Source organism: Arvicola amphibius, chromosome 2 (assembly GCF_903992535.2).
Source record: "Arvicola amphibius chromosome 2, mArvAmp1.2, whole genome shotgun sequence".
NCBI lineage: Eukaryota > Metazoa > Chordata > Mammalia > Rodentia > Cricetidae > Arvicola > Arvicola amphibius.
The window spans coordinates 153,828,207-153,850,146 of NC_052048.2; the positions used below are offsets into that span (position 1 = coordinate 153,828,207).

Below are 21,940 nucleotides of genomic sequence, written 5' to 3' on the forward strand. Positions count from 1 at the left end.
CTGAGTTTGACTCAGGCTGTTTGCTCTTCTTCGTTAGAAACAGCTTGTTGTAGGTGAGGACGAGATAGCAACGTTTGTTGCTCACCTTTTAATACTATGCATATACCAATGCAGAGAGACGCCACCCTGTGTCTGCGACCTAGGGAACCGGGCGTGGAGGTGCAGCAGTCTCTTCTCGGTACTGGACAGTGTGTGGTCCAACCAACACTTGAACCTTGATGTTTTTCTATCCTGATGTCTTGAGGTTGGGGGAAGCCTTCTTTAATTGTTTCTGTCAACTTTTTAGAGCACTGTGGCTGAATTGCAAGGAATGTCTGGCAACTGCAATAACAATAACAACCGTTTCCTTAAGGTTTGTGTTTTGGCAGAAAAATCTGCTTATCTGTACGCTCTTGCTTGGTGTGTGAAATTAAATATTCTACAAGTCTTATTAACTTCCTGTTCCCTGAAAAGCATTTCTGGAGCTGTTCGTTTTGTGTGTTGAATAATAATCTGAAAATAATGGTTAGAAAAATATAATGTGAATTTTATGTATAAGTCTGTAAGATGGACTCACTTCCTCTTAACCACAGGTATATTTAACCCCTAATCCTTTAAATGTTTTGTGATTCAAAAAAAGAGGGAAAACTTTACAAAGAAACTCTGGATTAGGACTGTTTTTATGTTTTACAGTCTACATAACAATTTATTTTCTGCTTAAATCTGTTTTTGTTTTTGTTTTAGAAAAGAATCTTCTGGTATTAACTAATTTCTTAAGTTTTCACTATATGTTTGGATGAACATACAGAATAGACAGACAAAAATAGGTAATGAACTTTAATTAGTCATAAAAATAGTGGCACATCCAACAGACTTGTGTGTGGTTAATAGGGTCATGATGAGAGGAGTCTGACAACACAGAGCTAAATCCTAATAGTGGTCCAGAGGCTGTGATTCCTAAGCGATATTGTTTTGTTTGTAAATCTGAAATTTTTACTGATCTCCATCATTGGAACACAGAATCATGAGATTCTCAGAAAACATGCTTTTGAAAACTGTACCTTTTCTTGAACATCCTCCTGTACCCCACTCTGAATTTCAAGAATATTCTTTGTGTATAATGCTGATCGCAGATAGTGAAAAGTCAGAGGCGTGGATAGTAAGAGTCAGGGCAGGAACCTTTGCCTCTGCATGGTCTTCCTTTCGTACCTCATTTTCTTATAAACCTATGTGCTTTATAAGAATTATAATGGAAATGATTTCATTATGTTTTTCCTGTCCCTTTCTTTCTTGCTGCCACAGTATAACATTAGTCATTTCTGTGCTAGATCCTAAAGCAACAGAAAGCTTACTTGTCAGATCCTTCTAGCCCAACACATTTATCTGAGAGCATAGACTTTGCCTAGTGGTGTGTGTGAGTGATTCTGTATCACTCTGAAAACCACAGAGCCTGAAGTCAAAAGAGGTGGCGTGTGGACTAATATAGATGATATTATCCAACTTTGAAAATATTTTATTTAAAAAAAAAGTTTTCACAGTTGAGTATAATTTTTACCAAAAGCCTTCAGAAGTGCTGAATCACAGGATGGAAGCCACTTGCTTTCCAGCAAGCAGTCATTGTGCGGGGCAGGCTTGCTCTCTTGTCTACCTGGACTGGCAATCACTGGATAGACTCTTGGTTGTCTTGCATGTCTACTTCATCTTGTTTGCCTTTCAGGGCTCTGTTTGAGCTTCATTTCTTCACCAAGCCCTCTAGGGTTTTCTCAGAAGCTAAACTCAGAGTCTTTTGTTTTTAATGAGGCAATAGCGCCATGGGCATCCCTGCATTTTTTAGCTCATAAATATCTTCCATTAGCTTATTGTACCATCAGTCACAATTATCACTGGTTAGTTGATTTCTTCTTCTCACAGGAATGACCACATCACTGTGAAAAGCAGACAAAACCAAGAAATTGAACAGAATTGAATCATATCAATAAAGTAAAGACAAATTTGGAAAATAGCTTTCATTTGCATTTTCCTGATGGCTTAGGATGTTGTATACTTTTAAAAATATTTATCACTAACTTCTAAAAATATTTCTCATCTCTGGGCATGGTGGGACAGGCCTTAATTCCACCAATTGGGAGGAAGAAGCAGGTGAATCTCTGAGTTCAAGGCCAGCCTGTTCTACAGGGTGAGTTCCAGGACAACCAAGGCTATACAGTGAAATCCTCTCTTGAAAAGCAAAAGAAAATAAGCAAAAGAAAAAAATCTTACCTGTTGGTATTTCTTCTTTTGAGAACTCTTTGTTCAGTTCCATAGCCTGTTTTTTTAAGTTGGATTTATTATTTTCTTCGTGTTTAGTTTTTTTTTTTTTTTAAATTCTTCATATGTTCTTTCGGTTTTGTCCCATTCTGTAGGTGCCTCTTCAGTTAGTTAATAACTTCTTCTGTGCTACAGAGATGTCTTTAGTTTCATGAAATCCCAATTGTTGGTAGTTTGTCCCATTTCTTGCTTCCTCACCTGAATCCATACATTGCTTTTGGTTGAATGAATATTTTTTACAGTATTAATTTTACTAATCCATGAACATAGGGGTTCTTTCTGTCTTCTAAGGTCTTCTTCAATTTCTTCCATCAATATTTTAAAGTATTCATCATATAGGCACTTTATATCCTTGGTTGGGTTTATCCCAAGGTATTCTTTCTTTCTTTTTGAGGCTATTGTGAATGGAATTATTTCCTTGATTCTTTTTCCAGTATGTGATTTTGGTGGGTAGGAAGATAACTGCTGATTTGGACACAATAGCTTTGTAATCTTCCACTTTGTAAAGAAAGTACATCAGCTCTAGGAATTTCCTGGTGGAATCTTTACAGTTCCTTATATGTAGAGTCACATTATCTGCATATAAGGATACTTTGGTTTCCTTTCCTGTTTGTGCCCCCTTTCTTTCCTTGCCTGATTTTTTTTTAAGTTGGGCTGTATTTTAAATGAGAGTGATGGTTTAAAGTCGTGCTCTATTTTAAATGAGAGTGATGGGATGCCCTTGTTCTGTTCCTGATGAATGCCTCAAGTGTTTCTCCATTGACGTGGTGGTGGCTGTGGTCTGTCATATACAGCCTTCATTATGTTGAGATGTCTTTCCTCCATCTCTAGCCTTTCCAGGACTTTTATAATGAAAGGATGTTAGCCCGCTGAGGAGCTGTTGGCTGTAGTTGATGGCTCCTGGCCAAGAGGATTCCCCTGCCCCTCAGAAGTGTGTTCCCCAGTAGGTCACCCATTTCCCAGTGGCAGCAGTAATTGACCAGTGAGTTACTGTTTTAAAAAGGAGAAGACATGTAGTTTGGAGGGGACATGTGGGCCCTGCTTCTGGAGAAGTTGGAGGGAAACTTTAGGGGTGCATACGATCTTATAGTATACACATATATGGACTTCTCAAAGAATACATTTAACATATAACTTAGTTTTAAAATGAAAAGAATGGAAAGTAGAGTTACTTGTAGTGTAAAATATGAGAGCAAAAAAGAACTTCACTTCACTTAAAGCCTAAAGGTTGTTTTTTGAGAAATAAGAATTTACACTTTCAAAGTATAAACTATAAGGGAAAGAAAACACTATGAGTAACAAACAGCTTCAGAGGAGGAGAGAAAGGAAGGTGGGGAAGGGGGAGTGGACATATAAGGAAGTAAGGAGAAGAAAGAAATGAAAGAAAGATGAGGTAAATCATTACCAGGTATAGCAAATCCCACAGAAGTTCTGTCTTCAGACATAAGAATAATAGTCACACGGCTTTGGTGTCAGAAATGTGATAAAATCTGGAGAGTGAGATGATGAACTAGTTAGCTCCAACCTTGGTCACAAAACCTAATGATGAGAAATAAAACTTAAAATTAAACTAAAATTATGCAAAATGCACTTTAGCAGAATGTCATCCATCTCTGACAATATACATCAAAGTTTGCACATCCTGATTGTGTAGCCAGGAATGTGTGTAGTTTAACAGTTCAAAATCGACCTCTTTAGAATGCCTGACAGTGTGCTGGAAAGCAAGAAGAGAAGAAAGAAACTGGCAAAGAAGTAAAACTGGTACCAGTCCCAGAGAATGAGACTATCTAGTTAGAAAACTTGAAAAGCTTCTGAATACGGGCTATTAAGATATAACATGTATTTGAATGTCTAAAAATAAGGAGAAAATTGTAAGATTTAAATATCACATTACTAGATATCAAGAAATAAAGGGTATGGAAGGTCCTTAAAGGGGCAATCAATTTTTATTAAAATATGTTAAATTAAGTGTATATAACGCAAAAAAAATTTTATCTGTAGATTGAAAGACTCAGAGCTACGTTGAGTCCGTTTTCTACAAATTGGTATGGGTTCTAGTGAACCCCTAAAGCTGTTTGCAGTGGCTTTTGTAAGCAGTTGTTAAAATGCATGTGAAAGAAGAATGCAGTAAGACAGCCCTGTCAATGCCTTAAACGGTCGTTATTTTTAGATTGCTGTAATTTAGACAGCAGAGCCAATGGGCAGGCAGATTAGTGAGAAATCGAGATGCAGCTCTTGGCATAGACAGTCTATACAAGCTGAGAAATGACTGACAAAAACGCATCAGTCAGTGGGAGAAAGGACGGAAGTTGAGCCCCCATTTCATTCCCATTGATTGGCCAATCAAATGTGAGAAGGAAAACTAAAGGGAAGCAGCCAGGGCGGGTGTTGATGTGTCTTTAGTTTGAAAAGAGAAAGTTCTGTAAAGGAAAGGATTGAAAAAGGGGCAGTATTATAATTAGGAACTTACATTTATCGAATAAACACTTTAAAGGAAGTGACATGGAAGGTTAGGAACTAAGAGAAAGTATTGAAAATAGTAATTGACTCAGTAGTAAGAGACCACCTGTGGGGCCTGGCTTGAGCAGACATGCCACAAAAGAAGCCTGGGTGGCAGGTGATAACCAACACTGTTGCTGGCAGCCAGGAAGTGGAAATTGAAAACCAAGCAAATACCATCTGAGACCTGTGGAACTGAAATAAGTTGGATATTTTAAGTTCAATGAAGATGAGAAGTAAGGGGAACTCTTGCTCTGTGCACAGAGGAAAATTTGTTGACTCAGCCACTTTGGAAAAACATTGTTACTGTCAAACAAAATTTATCCCAAATTCTATCTTTTGTTCAACATGTTAGTAAAATAAAAATGTCAAACACATAATTCATAATTTATGTAGCACAGTCTTGTAGCAGGAAAAGAGATGTCCGATATCTCTATCAATATGAGCATGCATAAATATACTGTGGCCTATTCATACAGTTTAACAATATGTGAGCGTCGTATTGTCTGAATTGTCCTACTGGGCACACGGGCATGGAAAAATACAGTGTGATTCCAGTTATTATAAAGAACTGACAAAATAATGATATGTTGCTTAAACAAATATAGTGAAACTAAAAGCAAACCATAACAAGAATGATAATATTCTAACAAAATTCTGCACTGGGGCTGGTGACTCATGAGGAGTCAAGGACGCTCACCCACAGGCATAGACATGCCGCTGCTCTTGGATTGAGGGCTAGCTCAGTAACTGTGGTTATGTCACTATTCATTGTCCATAGATTGTCAACTTGGTACTTAAAAAAGAAATCCATCATATTCAATATCTTATATTTAACAGTTATGTGCATATAAAATGAATATAACATAGTTCTTAGTATTTGAGTACTTAGAAAAATAGCTTAATAGTGTATCTCTTCTTTTATTATTATTATTATGATTATTTGGTTTATTTTAAAGACAGGTCTCACTCTGTAGCCTAGGCTTTTTTGGAACCCAATATGTAGATCAGGCTGGCCTTGAACTAAGGAATGTCTCCCTAGTCAACATTGCAAGTGATAGGATTGTAGGTGTGAACGAGCGTTTCCAGCAGTATTGGTACTTCTTGAAAGATACAAATATCCTTTTCCAGCATCAGATCCACTAATTCAAGGTGTGTGTGTGTGTGTGTGAAGGTCTAGATCTGGAGGGGTATGGGAAGCTGCTGGATGCTATCAGATCGTGGGTTATACTTTTTAAAGTTTCCCGGAACACTGAAGAACACTGTTTACACAAAGCACACATATTCATGTGAGGAAGGGACTGGAATTCCCTCTAGAAGGAGAGAAGAACATGGAAGTTCTTTTGTCATTAGTATGTGTGTACATTATATATAAAAATTGCATTGATTACACTGGGTGTTTATACTTTGTAGAGCTGTAATTCTTTTTTAATTGATAGTCTGCTATAGTTCTTGAAGTTGTATAAGTCAACTTTAATACAAACATATTATCTGAGATTCTATTCATTGTATGTTACAGAATTATTAAAGTAATAGTAGCATGTACCTCTCTTGTAACCAGCTGTCCACGTCTGCAGATTAAAAATTGAAGAAAGCACAAATCTCTCAACTCTTCCCACAGTTTTACTGGCATCAGAATAAATATCTCATTGTTTCCTGGGCAAGTAAAGTGAAACTGAAAGAAGTTTGAAGTTGCAGTGTGACATGTGCATTACAGTGGTCAGCTTTGGCTGTGGACTGGTTGCTGCAAGATCTCAGTGGGAAAGCAAAAGATTATGGGCTGTGTCTTTGTGTCATAGATATTTATCAGAAAGGTAAAGACAAGTAGCATTCATCATTAAGAAGACTGCATCATGGGTCACATATCTTTGTATCACAGGAAGCGTGCTATTTTGCTGTGAAAACTGTATATAAACATGTACAGAATTGAAGCCATTTTCCAGGCAGCCGGTAGAGAGTCCAGCGGCCATAGTGTAAGAGCCTTTACCATGAAGATTTCAAGGATGGAAGTGTGAGCTGCAGGTTTCTGCTCTTACTTTTCTACTTTTAGGTTGATTTTGTTGTCTGTGCTCTGTTGCAGAAGAAACTGTGACAAGGCAAGGGGTGTTCAAGAAGTGACATCCATTTGCCTGTAGACCAGAGGTGTAGGAGGTGGAGATGGTTAAAATCCCTGTTGAAGGAGAAGTACTAGAACTTTCTTACCTGATTACTTGACCTTCTAGAGGCTTTCCCATTAAATATTGAACAATATTGTTTCAGTCTTTTAAAATCAACTGAATTCCTCATGTTTTTCTTTTTCCCTTTTCTTTTTTTGTTTTAAATCTAAGAATCAGGAAATAATTTGCTGAGCTCTCTCACATTTTTATGGCAGGTCTATGGCTGCCCATTATACTGTCTCTTTAATTGTTGGCCAAGACTGTGCAAGAAAGATAGCCATTCTTACTGCTCTGTATAAAAGATTCACATCAGTGTATTCAGAGCTAATATCCTTCTGTACCTACCTGTGCAGGAGTCATGTGGTTGTCTTCTCTTTGCCTTTAGGAAGTAAAGACCTGAACGACCAGAATAAATTGATGGTTGCTTCAACTATTATAGACAAACATATTGGCTTAGAGGAAGGTTCTGACCCTGAGGTGACAATATTTACAGAAACATACACCTATATGAACAGGGGGAAATTTCAATCATTGTGGTTTGACTTCTAGGGAATCTTGAGACTCCTGTCCACAAGGCAGATGATAAGTCAAAGGATATAATGGTCAGTAAGAAAAGTAGCGTCATTGGGTTGCCCGCCGACTCTATTTCTCCTACAGTCTGTTAGGTTTGTTGTGCAATTTTAGATTTATCTTTAAACCAGACATCTTTGAATGGATATTAACTGTTAGAAAGGAATGTTGGGCCTGGCATGGTGGTGCACACACTTTTAATCCCAGCACATGGGAGCAGAGGCAGTCCAATCTACAAAACAAGTTCCAGGACAGCTAAGGCTACACAGAGAAACCCTATCTTGATCCCTCCCCCCCAACACACACACACACAAAGGTGGGGTTGTAATGTTAGGCCTGTCGGGGAGATTTCTCTAAGACAGATTCCAATGGAAACTCAGAGGTAGATCATTGGACTCCAACTGCCAGTAGAGAAGGAAAAGCTCTCGACCTCATAACCCTTGTCAGCAACCCACTCCTCACATCAAAATGAGACTAAGAGAGCCATTACCACAACAGTGCCTTAGCGGGTTCCCCAGATAAGAATTCATTCCACTTCCTATGTGGAGTCAGCGTTAGGGCTGCTGAGCCGGAAACCTCTCTGGATAGGTGATGATGGCAGCAGTTAAGGACTACCTTTGAAAGCTTGTTGGGTGGTCTGTGAATCAGTATTAGGTCGAATCCACACCAAGCACCAAGAATGCCTTGTGAATGACATGGATCGCTTTCTGCCCCCATAATCCTGTTAGCTCCTCTCCTCTATCTTGGCCTCCGCTGCTCTGAGATGACTGCTCCTGAGTCGTCTGACGGTCTACATGGACCCTGGGTTTACTGGGGAGTTTGGAGGAGAGGGGTATTTAAACGTCCTAGTTCTGTGGATGCTGGCTCAAAACTCACTGTCTCACCAGGCTTGTGGTGATAAGAGTCACTTGAAGGAGAGGCTGTTTTGCATGTTTAGGTCTTATTATAGACTTCAGGTGGCTGAAGAGATTCCTTCCAAAATGCTGCTACCCTTGCTTACTCGGAGAATTCCTGAGGGATAACTCAGGATTTAGATGCACCCTGTGGGCAGTTATCCCCTCATGGAGTTGTTTAATTAGTAGGTATCACTGGTACCTTCTTGGTCTTGGAGGGCTTTCTTGTCAGCTGCTTACAGCCTGCTGGGGTTATTGTGGACAGGAAAGGTCTCTGACCTCTAGACTGCATGTGTTGAAGCCCCGTCTATCCATTTACTGGTGCTCCCTGATCTACCTAGATTTTTGACTTGGGACAAATAGGAATGCCAGTGCAGCAGGTTTCTAAGGTAATCCTGAAGGTTTGCAGATTTGTTTATTGGGGCTCAATGGGGTATACATGGTGTCAGTACTGTAGTTTGGGGTGTTCTGTGTCTTGGAATCCTGTTCACAGAAGTCCATGCTGTTAGACTTAGTGGATTCCCTTCTTGTTTCTCCTGGTCGGTCTTAGCAGTGCAGCCACAGGTGTGTCCTTTCTCATGGGATAACCTCCCACATGTTACAAACAATAGAGAAGTGGAGAGTGAGAGACATCTTCCTCCTAGATCCCTTCTGCACGGGCCCTGGGAGCAAAGTGTTCAGTAAAAGTCTACAGTCTTAAAATGAATAGAAATGGCTCCTCTTCTAGAGCAGTGCCAGCCTTGCTTGTGGACAGGGCTTCAAATTGGCATTTCCTAAGGCAGAAGCCCAGTGAACTAGCCTCCACTTGAGAACTTGGTTCTGCTAGCCATTCCTGAATTTGACCTTGGGTTTGGCAGCCATCTCTTAATTCTAAACTTAATTGCAAACTTTTAAAGCCATCACATCTTGTTTTCTTCTTGTTTAACAGGACTTTAACTTTGAGGGGCGAACAGGCAGGCAGGCAACACCCCGGTGCTGTGGAACTCCCCTGCTGACATGGTCCTGTTTCCTAGATAGTTCCTACATCTCATTAAGAAGCTGATGTTGTTTCTGAACACTCTGCCATGTTAACAACCCTGCCTTCCGGGTTTCCTAAAACAGTCTGTTCAGGGCAATTTAGACAAATCATCCTCTAGAATCTGTCTAGCCTTTGCCCGTTGCCCATTTCCAAAGCTACATCCCTATTACTTTCCCTGACTTGCTGGCAGCCCCCCTTCTTATGTGTACCCCCTTCCTCCCAATAAATATTTCTGCAATACACTCTGAGCCAGTTCATCTGGATCTTTCTAAGCCCACATCTGTCCCAAGGCCATCAGTAAGGTGTCAGCCAGAGCTGTGGTCATCTAAGTGCTCAGCTGGGAAAGGGTCTGCATCCAAACTCACTCACAGCTGCTGACAGGATGCAGAGGAGCCACTCCGTGCTTTCATGTGACTGTTGGCAGACCCCTGTTCCTGCTGGCCAGTGGCCAGACATCTCGCTACCTTGTAATGTGGCCTCTTCCTGCTCTCTATATGGATTCCTGCTTCCCACTACTAAGAACTCAGAGAAAGCAAGAGGACAAAAGAGGCAGAAGCCACACTTCCTGTAACTAACGTAGTTACTTCCCTTGTGTTTAGCTTCAGCTGAGTTGCTAGGCTTAGTCCGCACTGGAGAGGAAGAATTCCAGTGGAGCACAGGAAGCAGGGGCTCTGGGAGTCGTACCATGGAGACACTCTTGCAGGAAATAGTGACCCTGCTTTTGAGTATGCCTTCTATTTCTGGAAGGTAAAGACTTTAAAGAAAACATAAAAATCCAATGCTAATTAATGAGCTAAGAAATTAACAGAAAATACTTATTTCTTAAGTATTCCTTTCTGGAATCCTGAATTTCAGTAGATGGAAGAGATTTTATTTCCAGACCTTTAGTTAAAGTTGCTAGAATCATAATTTATCAACAGTAAAATGAACTGAGCTCTTGAAAGCTGGGGACTCAGGACTAAATGATGAATGTAGGTATTAATTTTAAATGTTTCTCTGAGGGCTTGAGCGATTTCTCATAAGCTAAGACCTCTTCCTGCTTTTGTAGAGGATCCAGGTTCAGTTCTCAGCACCCATGTGCGTGGCTCATGGCCACTTGTAACTCCAAGGAGAATCTGATGCCTTTAGCCTCCAAGGGCCTTGACAGTAATGTGCTCATAACTTGAAACACACACACACACACACACACACACACACACACACACTATTTTAAAATAACAAATATAAACCTTTAAAATATGTTTCTATCTATGGAGACCTAAGTAGTAAGAATGGTATAAAAAGCAAGAAACATTCCCAGAACAAAAGATTGCAACACCATGGACATGTAATCACATGCACACATCTGCATGTCCCCAGTGCATAGGCATCACCTACAGACTCTGCCTCTGTCTCAGCCTCTCAGTGTGCCACTGTTCACCAGCTTATATCTCTGGCCACTGGGGAGACCATTATCATAGGTGATACCTTAACTTTGCTCTTCCAGAACTGTTAGCTGAAACAAATATCACTACAAAGTTAAAACAAAAGAAAGGGAAAAACTGATGCATTTTGAATGGCTGAATAAAAGGAAGGAGTCATGAAGACATCACAGGCCAGTATGGTATGTGTATATTTCCCCAAGTCCTCTTAATAGCCTAAGACATTGAAACCTATTCTCTGCAAGAGTAGGCCATGAGAGATACAAGCTTTCTCTTCTGGAGACCCACTCTCTCTAGTCCCAGTGGCATGTTCTTCCTGCATTTCTCTGTGGCAGTCCTAGAGAAATGAGAAGGTACTCACAAGCTCTAAGTGTATTTTTGGCAGTGGTATAACTTTGAATGTGTCGTGGTGGTACATTCTCACAAGAAAGTGCTTCCCAGCTCTGCAGATAATGTCCAGAGTCTTAAGTGGCCCAGTGTTACAAAACCAGGCCACACAGAAGTCACTGGCCCAACATGGGGAAAGAGATGCCTTTGTGGGGGATTTTTATGTTCTGAATTTGCTTTTGCTCAAATCTTAGTGGATGGAGAATTCTGAGCATCAGTGTCTCATCTGAGGTCTTCTCTGCAGAGAAAGTTCTCTCCTATTTCATCTCAGAAGTGAATCTGAGAATATATATATATATATATATATATATATATATATATATATATCTGGACCAGCATTCAAATCCAGCAAAAAATTCCCACAGACTGCATAATTTGGGCTATTTTTATGATTAACACTGTTTAGTGTCCCAGAATTTACCAGAGTAAACATTGCTACAACAAAAATTACTGCAAATGGTTGAACCTAACAAGAAAAATCCCCAGTAGGGCCATTAAGACCTCAGCTGCAGCTGTGCTTAACTGTATTTCATACTGGAAAGCTGAGATTAACACACATGGCTCTGCCATGGTGTGCAGATGTGACCACAACTGTCTTAATTTATTCAGCAAACATTTGTTCAGGGCCTACTAGATGCCAAACAGTCACTGGCCACTGGGATTAGAGGGATAAATGGTACCTGGCACAGCTGAGGAAGTTCCAGTTGATGGGAAAAGGCTGATGTGACTGAGAGTGTTCTGAGAGATGAAGGTGTGCACTGGGGCATAGGGAAGAGGAGGGAGTCTTACTGGCCACAGCTACAGGATACTCTGATGTGAGTGCACATGCGTCTTTGACCATGCTGACAGGTGGGAGGGTGTAATGAGACATGCTGAGACACAGGACTTTTGAGTTTGATATTAATGGGTTCGTACTGCAGCATGAGGAAGGAACCGGTTTAGGAAAGGAATAGTTTATGTCAGAATACTGGCAAAAGATGCATGTGTGGAGACCTAAGGAATCATACTTACAAGACAAATGCTTAGTGTCATCTGGCTGCCAGATACAGGCTTGGTGAGACTTCATGCAGAGTGTCACCACTGCAGCATTGGTACCAACAACAACAATGACAATGACCAGCTATTTTCACCATCTATCATGTGCCGTACCTTTTTGTAAAACCTTTTCAGGCACCGCGTAATTTCACAGTGACACCCTTGTCATGGCAAGGAAATGTTTTGGTTTTTTTTTGTTTGCTTTGTTTGTTTTTCACTTGACACATGAAACAATCAAAATTTTGGTCTAGAAGTTCACTTGCAAAATCTCAAAACCAGCATTTGAACCCTTATCTAAGTGACCACACAACTATGATCCTTTTATCGGCCCTGTTAGATTGGGTAGTTTATGTTCCTTCAGTACGACATAGGCTGATGCCTGCATCTTTTGTGTGTGCTCCAGGCTCACATTTGTCTGAATGCTTTTCCTCCTACCAACCAGAAGCTGTGTTTACCAAGAGGTGTACCCTGACAGGGTGTTCCTAACTATCATTGTCATTTAATAAAATGTGTATGTCCCGAAGCATTCATGTCTTGAGAAAGTGGGAGAAGCAGTGATGGAGGAGGATTTGGGGAAGATTGAGACTAGCGGTCATAAAATTAGGTGTGAGAAGAGCAAGTGAAGGATGACAACAAAAACTAGAGGAATCTGGCACCTTTCTTCACTTGCAGAAGTCATTTTCATTCTTTCTAATTTTTAGTGATTATATATTCTGGCTGTCTTTTTTAAGAAAGAAAGATTGAAGCTACAGTCAGCAGGTTCCTGAGCCCAGGAGAAGATTTGTCACTGTGCTGGACATGCCTAAGACTTCAGAGAAAATAAATGTGTTGGATTTTCAGTGATTCCTCTTTTATAATCCCCCAGCCATTGCTGCTCGTGCTTCCCTGTCCTTCCAAAGGGACCTCCTCTTTTTTTTCTTTTGTGCTTGTTTAGGATGAGCATACTACAAGGAAAAACAAAGACCAGAACTTTGGATCCCAGCACACACATGTACACAACTTCAAAATGAATTGAATGATAATCAGAACTGTGAATGGTAGATTTCCATTTTCGGTACTGCAGGCTCGTACTGAAAAACTTTACATTTGAAGAAGTGTTAAAGACGTATCTTCTTGATAGTTTTTTCCCCTGCCAAGTTTTTGTTTCTGTAGATTGGTAATGGCAGCGCATAAAAGGAAGAGCGCTGGTTTCAGGGATCTGTTAGATAATAGTTTCAACTTAACTGTTGGCCCTTGGGTGAAATCTCTGAGTCTGTTTATACAAATTTAGATGGCATATTCAGACTCATGTCATCTAGCTGTTGAGTGCATATTGCTGGACAAACATTAAGTTTCTGAAGTAGGAGTCTTTACTCCACAACCTTTCCATGGGACCATGAAAAAGAAAAAGGAATTATGAACAAGGTGAACAGAACATAGGAAAGGATGCTCAGTCTTTGTCAGTTGTTATTGAGAACTGCCCTTGCCACATCTAAAATAGATTACACAGTGAGATGAAGAATGCCAAGAATCCAGTTTTAAAGAGTTTAAATTTTGTCAGTAGGCAGGAAGCTGGCCACCAGGGAGATAGGTGGTGGCAGGAAGCTTTGGTGGAGCTTTTATGGGTGGGGCGAGGTGGTATTGTAAGACATTGTTCGTCTTTCTCTGCAAATGGGGTTTGGTCTTTCCTCGAGGTTTACAACATGCTGCTAATCTTTTGTTCCATAATATTTATTTTTTGCAGGGTAACCATAAAAATCATTTAGATTTTCAATAAAGATAAAGGAGTCAGTCTTTGTCTGCTAAACATAGCTTTCTCCGTCCAGATGTTTGTGGTGTTCTGTAGCATTCAAAGCTCCCAACAGTAGGAACTGCATATGGTTGGTGAGAGAGAATTCCACAGTTTTATAAGCCACACTCTCCAGGGCTTAAAAGAAATAAGACTCAGGGCAATAAAGGGGACTCAAGACACGGAAAGACATACTTTGGCTTCGGGACGCATGTAAGCCTAATGGAAAAGAGAGAGCACTAGTAACTGGAAAGGTGGAAAGAGTTACAGTTCCAGGAGAGCTGGGAGTGATTTGGATTTATGGAAGAAAGGAACCTGGGGAAATCAAAAATAAAAGAAACTAGAATACTGGGGCTGGAGAGGTGGCTCAGTGCTTAAGAGCTCTGACAGCTCCTCCAGAAAACCTGGGTTCAATTCCCAGCACCCTCATGGCAGCTCACAGCTGTCTGTGACGCCACCTACAGCAAACCTGAACCCATGCACATAAGAATACAATTTTTAAAAAGTGTACAAAATAAGCAACTAGAAATCTTAACAACATATATTTGCAGAGATAATTATGATGAGGGGTATCATAGACAAGGCCAGAACTATTCTCAGAAGTAAGAATTGCTTACACTTTTGATTCTGATGAAGAGTGTCTTAGTAGCTACCTAAAACCAACAGGCTACATCATCGTGTTCCCTTGGGTAGTGTCAAAGATACTTGGAATAGTACTTAAAGTTGACCCAAGAGTGTCTTGTGCCATTGTAACATGACACTGTAATCTACAAAGTTCATGCCCAAAATACATGAAATTGAGTTAAATAGAAAAGAATCTCAAAAAATGCATAATAGTTTAAGCTTACGATTTTGCATTGGCCATTTATATAGTTGTCCTCATGTGATCTGGGCGGTAGGCACAGGTTAGACCTGCCTTTTGAGACTAGTGTCTAAAGAATCCTAGATGTATAGACACTAAACTTCTATCATGTTCAAAGGAATGAGTCACTCATACTAACCTCTTTTCCTTCCAGTTAATATGACTTTAATTTACTTGAATGAGAAAGGAAGGGAGGGACTCAACTTTCCTGTGGCTGGTTTTAAAACTGCTGTTTTACATGAAAAATTTTAACTTTATTTCTTTAGACAAATGCCATGAGGTTGTGGTCTCCGTGTTAATAGTCTGTGTGTGAAGAAGAAGGGTCCAGCAGGTACTGAGGCAGTTTGTCGCTGTCAGTGACTCACAGGTGTCTTAGTAGACATTGTCCACTTCTTAGATCCATGGCTAAAGAAATGCTAAGGCACTAGGAAAGAAATCATAGCACAGCCATGATGCTTAGAGAGAAAGAAATTTGTACTGTTGACAAAGTGCAATTATTTTGTTTGGAAAAGAGAAGTCTGAAGGCAGTTGAATGCTGGCCTTCCGGACTAGGAAGGATCACTTGGAGGCGAATGACCAGATTTCCTTCATTGCCAAGTACAGATAAAAACCCATCTCCCACAGTGGCAGGGCGAGCACAGCATGCAGGAAGAGCAATACACAGAGCTGAGGCTGCTTAATCAAAGGAATCCATCACCCCATTGTGTATGAAGGCTTGCTTGAAGGCAATGAGAATTCATATCTGCACTTTGTGTTGAAAAAGCTACTTCCTGAAGGAGGAGGGATGAATTAAATGAATTTGGTCTTTTTAACCTATGGAATCTGTGATTTATCCTTAAATTACATAAGGTAAAGATGTCAGGCAATTATTTTGAATTATAGCCTCATACCCTGGTGCTGCCAAGTGGAGTTACTTTCCAATAATGTTGAGGAAGTCAGTGACAGAGACATACATTTATTTCATAGGTCATGAACTCAAATACCTACAGGGTTCTCCTGGCCTTCGAGAGGAGCAAGCTAAGAGCAGCGCACTAGTTAATGAAGTTGTGAGTTAGGGTGTGAATGCCCCATCTAAGCTGGCCACCACAGCAGACATGGTCTTAGAGTGTGAACAGATCTTTGGCTCTCCAAGAAAAAGCTAGAAATATAAAAACTTAGGTGACTGACTAAGATGTGACAAGATGGTTTCATTGGAGTCCTCTGCAGATATAATGTGGCCCTTGTATAGTTAGAAGGCCTGGGTTTGTCCTTCACCAGTTCATGCCTCTGTCATTAGCAAACAGAACACAAGTGGTCGGACTCTGGAGTGTCGGAAGTTTATTTGCTAAGGTTGCTGACTCTGTAAATCTTTGACCTCTGATCCCTTCCTCCTTGCTCCTGATAGTGGATGGCTTAGGAAGTAGGAATTTAAAGGCATTTCTTGTTTCCGAGGCTATTGAGATGGCTCCGTAGGTAAAGGTGTGCGGCACCAAGCCTGATGACCTGAGTTCAATCCCTGGAATGCCCACAATGGAAGAAGAGGATGTTCTCCCATAGAGCGCTCTCAGAGCTCTGCATATGTGCTATAGAATGTATGTGCCCTCACATGTATACACACACATGAACAGATGTAATAAATTATTTCCTTAGCAACGTGATTGTATTTAGTAAAACTGTCAGATACTTGGAGTAAGAAGCAGCCCTTACCTTACTGCTGATGCTGTTCACTGTTCAACGCACACATCTCTGCGGTAGTTTGGATCTCTGCACTAACATTTGTGTATAACATTGGGTGCATGAGGCATGCTTGATTTAAACATTAACACTCTTACCATTTGGTGACATGCTTTTCTCTTACAAAAATAATTGTTTTAATAACAACTCCGCGTAGGATAAGGAGAGCTGTATTTCTGAAATCCTCTGCCTTTCAGACTGGAGAATATGCTACTGATGAAGAAGAGGAGGAGGTCGGCCCCACTCTTCCTGGCAGTGACATGGCCATTGAAGTCTTTGAGCTCCCTGAGAATGAGGACATGTTTTCCCCATCAGACCTGGACACGAACAAGCTCAGTCACAAGTTCAAAGAGGTGAGCTCTGGCCTGCACAGCGTTTGCTTGTGCCTGTTCCTTACACTGTTAAATGTGTTTTTATTTGTGGAATGAACCAAGAATCATCTGTTTCCTGACTAAAGTTTGTCAAGAACGTTGTCTGAGTCTTTAATATGAGAGTAGAGTTTTAGCAGATTCCATTCTACTGTCACCAATTTTGATGTTTGTCACTTGTCGCAGTAGTAGTTTGTAACTTTGGGCATCATTTCGGGACACATCCAAGTTACAATGTTTATTTTTTACTTTTACAGATTCATTGGCACGTGACCATAATCTCTTTCTTCTAGTGTGGTGATTTCTCTAGAAAGCTGTTCTTCTTTGCTTTCTTGAAGTAGACAGATTTCTAATAAGAATAACGGTCCAAAGGGTTCCATTGAAGATTTCAGTGAGCAGACTTTGAACAGTTAATAACCACCAAGGAATGGTGACAGCAAGGAGCCATCACCCTCCTCTGCCCTAAAGAAGCCATTCGATGCCCACAGCTTTGCAAGGTGCAAGCTGCTGAGAATTGCTTCTAGGCTAAGGGTGATGCATTACCTACCCTCCCACTGTCTTCCTCCTGCCGAATGTTCAGGCACACCCAAGCCAGGGAGTCTGCCAAGTTAGTCTTGGGACTGAAGAGCTTAGCCTTCTTCTGATGGACCCTTAGTGTGCAGATAGAGAACCAGATAGATTTTTCTCCCCCAAGTCTGGTGTTAAGGGATTTTCTTAATTACTTTAAGTAAAAATATCTATTTTGTTGCTTTGGCAAAGCCACAAGCTGTTATTACCTTATCCAGTCTTACTTTAGGCCAGCTATTTTTTCCAATTTGATTCTATGATCATGATTCTTCAGCAGATTGTGCTCTCTGTGTTTGCACAGTCCTTGCCAGTTAGCAGTTAAATACTCACTAATTGGCATCAGGAATGTACTGAAAATTCATTGTATAGTGCGCCTGACTTGATTTCTTCATGTAATTGACACCATGGTCAGCACATTTATTAAGGGTTGTTTCCTCTGCTCAGAAGGCTTTGCCATTTTCTTCAGACGTTAGCACCAGTGACCAGTAAAGACGATCCATCTTAACGTTCCTTCTGTTTATTTTTTCTAACAATTTCATGCATGTACACTATGTACCTTGACCCTAGCCTCCCAGTTCATCCTTCCCATTACCCTCAGATCCCACCCAGGACTATCACCCCATCCTACCTGCATGTCGTTTCCTTTGGGGCCTGAGGATTCACAGGTTCCAATAAGTGCAGCCTGCTGGAGTGTTGACCGACCTGGTCTTAAGATCTTAACCATAGCTACAGTGGGCTCAGGAGTGCAATGGCCGTGCCATCTCCAGATGACAGCATTTTACAGCATTCCTCTGGCTCTTGTGTTCCTTTTACCTCTTATTCCTCGGTGTTCCCTGAGGCTTGTGTGTGAGGGCGATTGAGAGGCCTCTTTTGGGGCTGAGCATTCACTTGTTCTGGGAAGTCACACCTAGGGCCATTGACGTTAGCCATGTGTCTACCACTGACCTATACATCTCTAGGCCGGCTTGTTCTCTTTAAAGTTACTTTAGTCTCATCGCATTCAAGGAAATGGGTCACTTTATTAATTCCCTCTTATTTTATTGTAATCAAATTAGTAAGTCGATTTGTGGGCAAATGACATCTTTCTCATGCTAATAATTTTTTAATTCAAGTTTATAACAATATGTGCTTAGAGTGTTTTCTCCGAACCCTCGGAATTGTACACACTCTTTGCTTTTGCCTGAATCCCCAGCTGTAAGCAATGGAAGACAGGACTGACAGAACTAAAAACTGTGGCAGAGACTGTGCCAGCCTCAGTGTGAGGAGAGACTCTTCCTGTGTCGAACATGACCTGCCTGAAGTGGCTTCATCATTTCTGAAGTCAGGAAGTTCTGATCCTGAAATCCTGTCATATTGAGTTTTGTGCATTTTTTTGGAAAAGTTTTTCATTCATTTGAAATTTCTTATGAATTTTTTCTGTGATAATTTCATGTGTATATGTAATACATTCTGGTCACTTCCCCTACCCTCACTCCTGATTTTCCATAGACTCTTCCAGTCTCCCTTATTCCTTACAGTAATCTTCTCGATACTCTCTGATTTTGTTTTGTCTTGTGTCCCATGGGATTAACTAAGCCCGTGACTCTGGTTTAGAGCTAGCTATCAGAGCCTGGTGTGCTCACCAGTGTGGACACAGCTCCACTTCTCCCAGAATCTGGTGGTTGCCAGGAAATGAGCATTAACAGTAGGGTTGGTCAGCCCCTCTCCTTCCATAGCTGACTGTTTGGTGTGTTTTACTCTCTTGGCTTTTTGGGGGGCCACCACCCAGCTCTCAAGTAAATCACACATGGAGGCTTATTCTTAGTTCTGAATGCCTGGCCTTAGCTTGGCTTGTTTCTTGCCTGCTTTTCTTAAATTATCCTGACTACCTTTTGCCTCTGGGCTTTTACCCTTCTCTGCATCTGTATACCTTTCTTTCCTTCTTACTCCATGACTGGCTGGGTGGCTGACCTCATGTCCTCCTCTCTTTGTTGTCTTACTCTTCATTGTCTCTCCTCCCAGAGTTCCCCTGCTATTTATGCTCTCTGCCTGCTAGCCCCGCCTATCCTTACTTCTGCCTTGCTATTGGCCATTCCTCTCTTTATTAGACAAATCAGGTGTTTTAGACAGACACAGTAACACAGCTTCACAGAGTTAAATAAATGCAGCCTAAACAAAAGTCACACACCTGAAAATCTTATTCCCCCACAGCTGAGTCTGCTGATCTCCATGTTAAAGTCAGCAACTGCCCTTTTATAATCCTGTCACTTCTAGTTTTATGTATTTTAACTTTCTTACTAGCTGCACTTATAGTCAGGATTGTTACAGCATCCTGGTTTATTTACTTTGCCCCAGTTCTATTTTGGTTAATAGTAAAACTCATCACCGGGTTTCTTTTGCCTGACATTCCCTTCATAGCATCTGAGTTTCTGTTTATTTTTATCCATTCTGTATACTTTTATTCAAATGTGTTTCCTTTAGTAGCCTATTTCCGAACCTCGCTGTTAGATACATTATGATGGGAGTCTTTATGTGACTTCATTAGTGAATGTCGTCCATTTATGTTTTCTTAAATCGCCTGTTAGAAATTTTGCCCTCTTGGCTTGATAGTTGTATTTTCCGTTTTCTTTTTTCCTACCTGTCATCATAAATATCAAATTTTTATCTGTTGCCGGAATGTTATTTTTTTATTTTACTTCCCTGGTAGTTTGAGTCAATTTTAAGTATAATATAGAAAGTAGATCAGCATCATTAATCATTAGCAAAATGATAACTAGAGCATATTACCTGTGAACTCTTCTGTGGCCACCTGTCTCATTTCAGGCGTCTTAGCTGGGTCTGCTGACAAGCCTGCCTGTTACAGTGGGATTGTTTCCAGCTCCTTCCACACTTACTATGATGAGACACTTTTGCAGGGTTCATTCACTACTGTTTCTGTGGCTCCCTTCCTGCCATTAGCGCCAGAGGTTCCTGTCACATGGCCCAGAAGTTTAATTAGCAGTCAGGAGGTCACGGCCTCAGGGTGCGGAGCCTGCTAGCCTGATTGTCCCTCAGGTGTGCACTTAACAGGGTTGTGTGGGAAAGGTGAGGACCAATTACAGACTGGCTCCTTCCTGGTTGCTGGCATTCCTCGGCTGCAGGTCTTGACCTTTGCAGCATCAGAACCCCCATGTGTTCTGTTTTTAAGAATTCATTCACAACCTTCCTTCTTTCTTTCCTTCTTTCCTTCCTTCCTTCCTTCCTTCCTTCCTTCCTTCCTTCCTTCCTTCTTTTTTTTTAGATTAATGAATGGTAGCCTGAAGCACATAGATCCAAATTGCTTTCAGGAGAGAAAGGACACAGCTTTGTTAGTTTGCTGTGTGATCCCAACTGGAAGTTCCCCCTACTAATTCAGCCATGCCTGCGTTAATGTATTTATTTTTTTAATACTATCATCTACCTTCCTGGGGCATGTTAATTTGTTCATGTGCCCGCGTCTGGCCACTTGTGCTTAGTTGGTTATCATATTTATCCTTGTAATGGGCAGGCAGTCGTGAGGACCGACCCTCAGAACTGCGCCTCTTGCCGTCTCCCAATTGGTTAGCGTTCTCGCTGGCTTCACTTTGGAAATAGTCTGTGATTTCCACTCTCTCTGTTTTATTTTCATTTTGACTTGCATAACTGGAACAATGGTTTTGAATCTGTAACTTTATTAATCGTTTTATTGAATTGTGATCAGATACTGTTTTTTTAACCAATTTTTTGAAAAATTATGCTTTTATTGTAGATTAATATGGGTGTTTGTGACTAAATTGATGTTTGAAGTGTTCTGAATCCTTATTCATTTTTCTCAAACTTTGTAATTTATATGATTTATAGTTAATTATACCTCCATATTATTTTTGTCTATTATGATGTTATATTAGAAGCACATAAAATTTAGCAATGATTTCCTTTTTCTTTTAGATTATACTTTGATGTTAATATTTGACAACTTTTGTAGTACCAAGTGTTTATCTACATCTAACAAAGCCAGTTGCAACATTTTCTTTTATTGGAATTTAAAAAATATATAATGTTAGACTCTGTATCTAAGATTATTACTAAGATAATTTTTTCAGTTTGAACTTACTATAATAGTTACTCGAGGTGTTTGTTACTATGCTTAAATAATTTTATGCTTTATGTTTCTTTTATATTTGTTGGCTATTAATATAGGTTATCTTTAAGGCTTTAAAATGTATTCTCTTTTCATCATTTTAAAAATTAAGAACAAAAATACCATTTGCATTCTGTGTATGAAGATGTTTGATAAAATCTTGAATTTTAAGAAATTTGTTACACTTTGAAAAGATTTAAAGAACCTTTTTTCCTTTAAAAGTGTTATTTCCTAATTCTTTGGTTTTTTAATTTTTAATTTCTTAGAGAGTGTCTCTGAG

At 40.3% G+C, this 21,940-nt stretch overlaps 1 protein-coding gene across 5 annotated transcripts in view; it reads left to right on the forward strand.

The window, feature by feature from the left end:
* The window catches only part of Ppp1r9a (protein phosphatase 1 regulatory subunit 9A), a 296,952-nt gene that overhangs the window by 219,180 nt on the left and 55,832 nt on the right, over positions 1-21,940 (forward strand). For 3 of the 5 annotated variants that reach the window (XM_038320888.1, XM_038320892.1, XM_038320891.1), the window contains exons 6-7: positions 287-352; positions 16,806-16,961. In XM_038320888.1, coding sequence (XP_038176816.1) covers positions 287-352; positions 16,806-16,961 — 222 coding nt within the window. The remainder of the gene's footprint in view (positions 1-286; positions 353-16,805; positions 16,962-21,940) is intronic. The other 2 variants (XM_038320889.1, XM_038320893.1) reach the window with 1 other exon arrangement.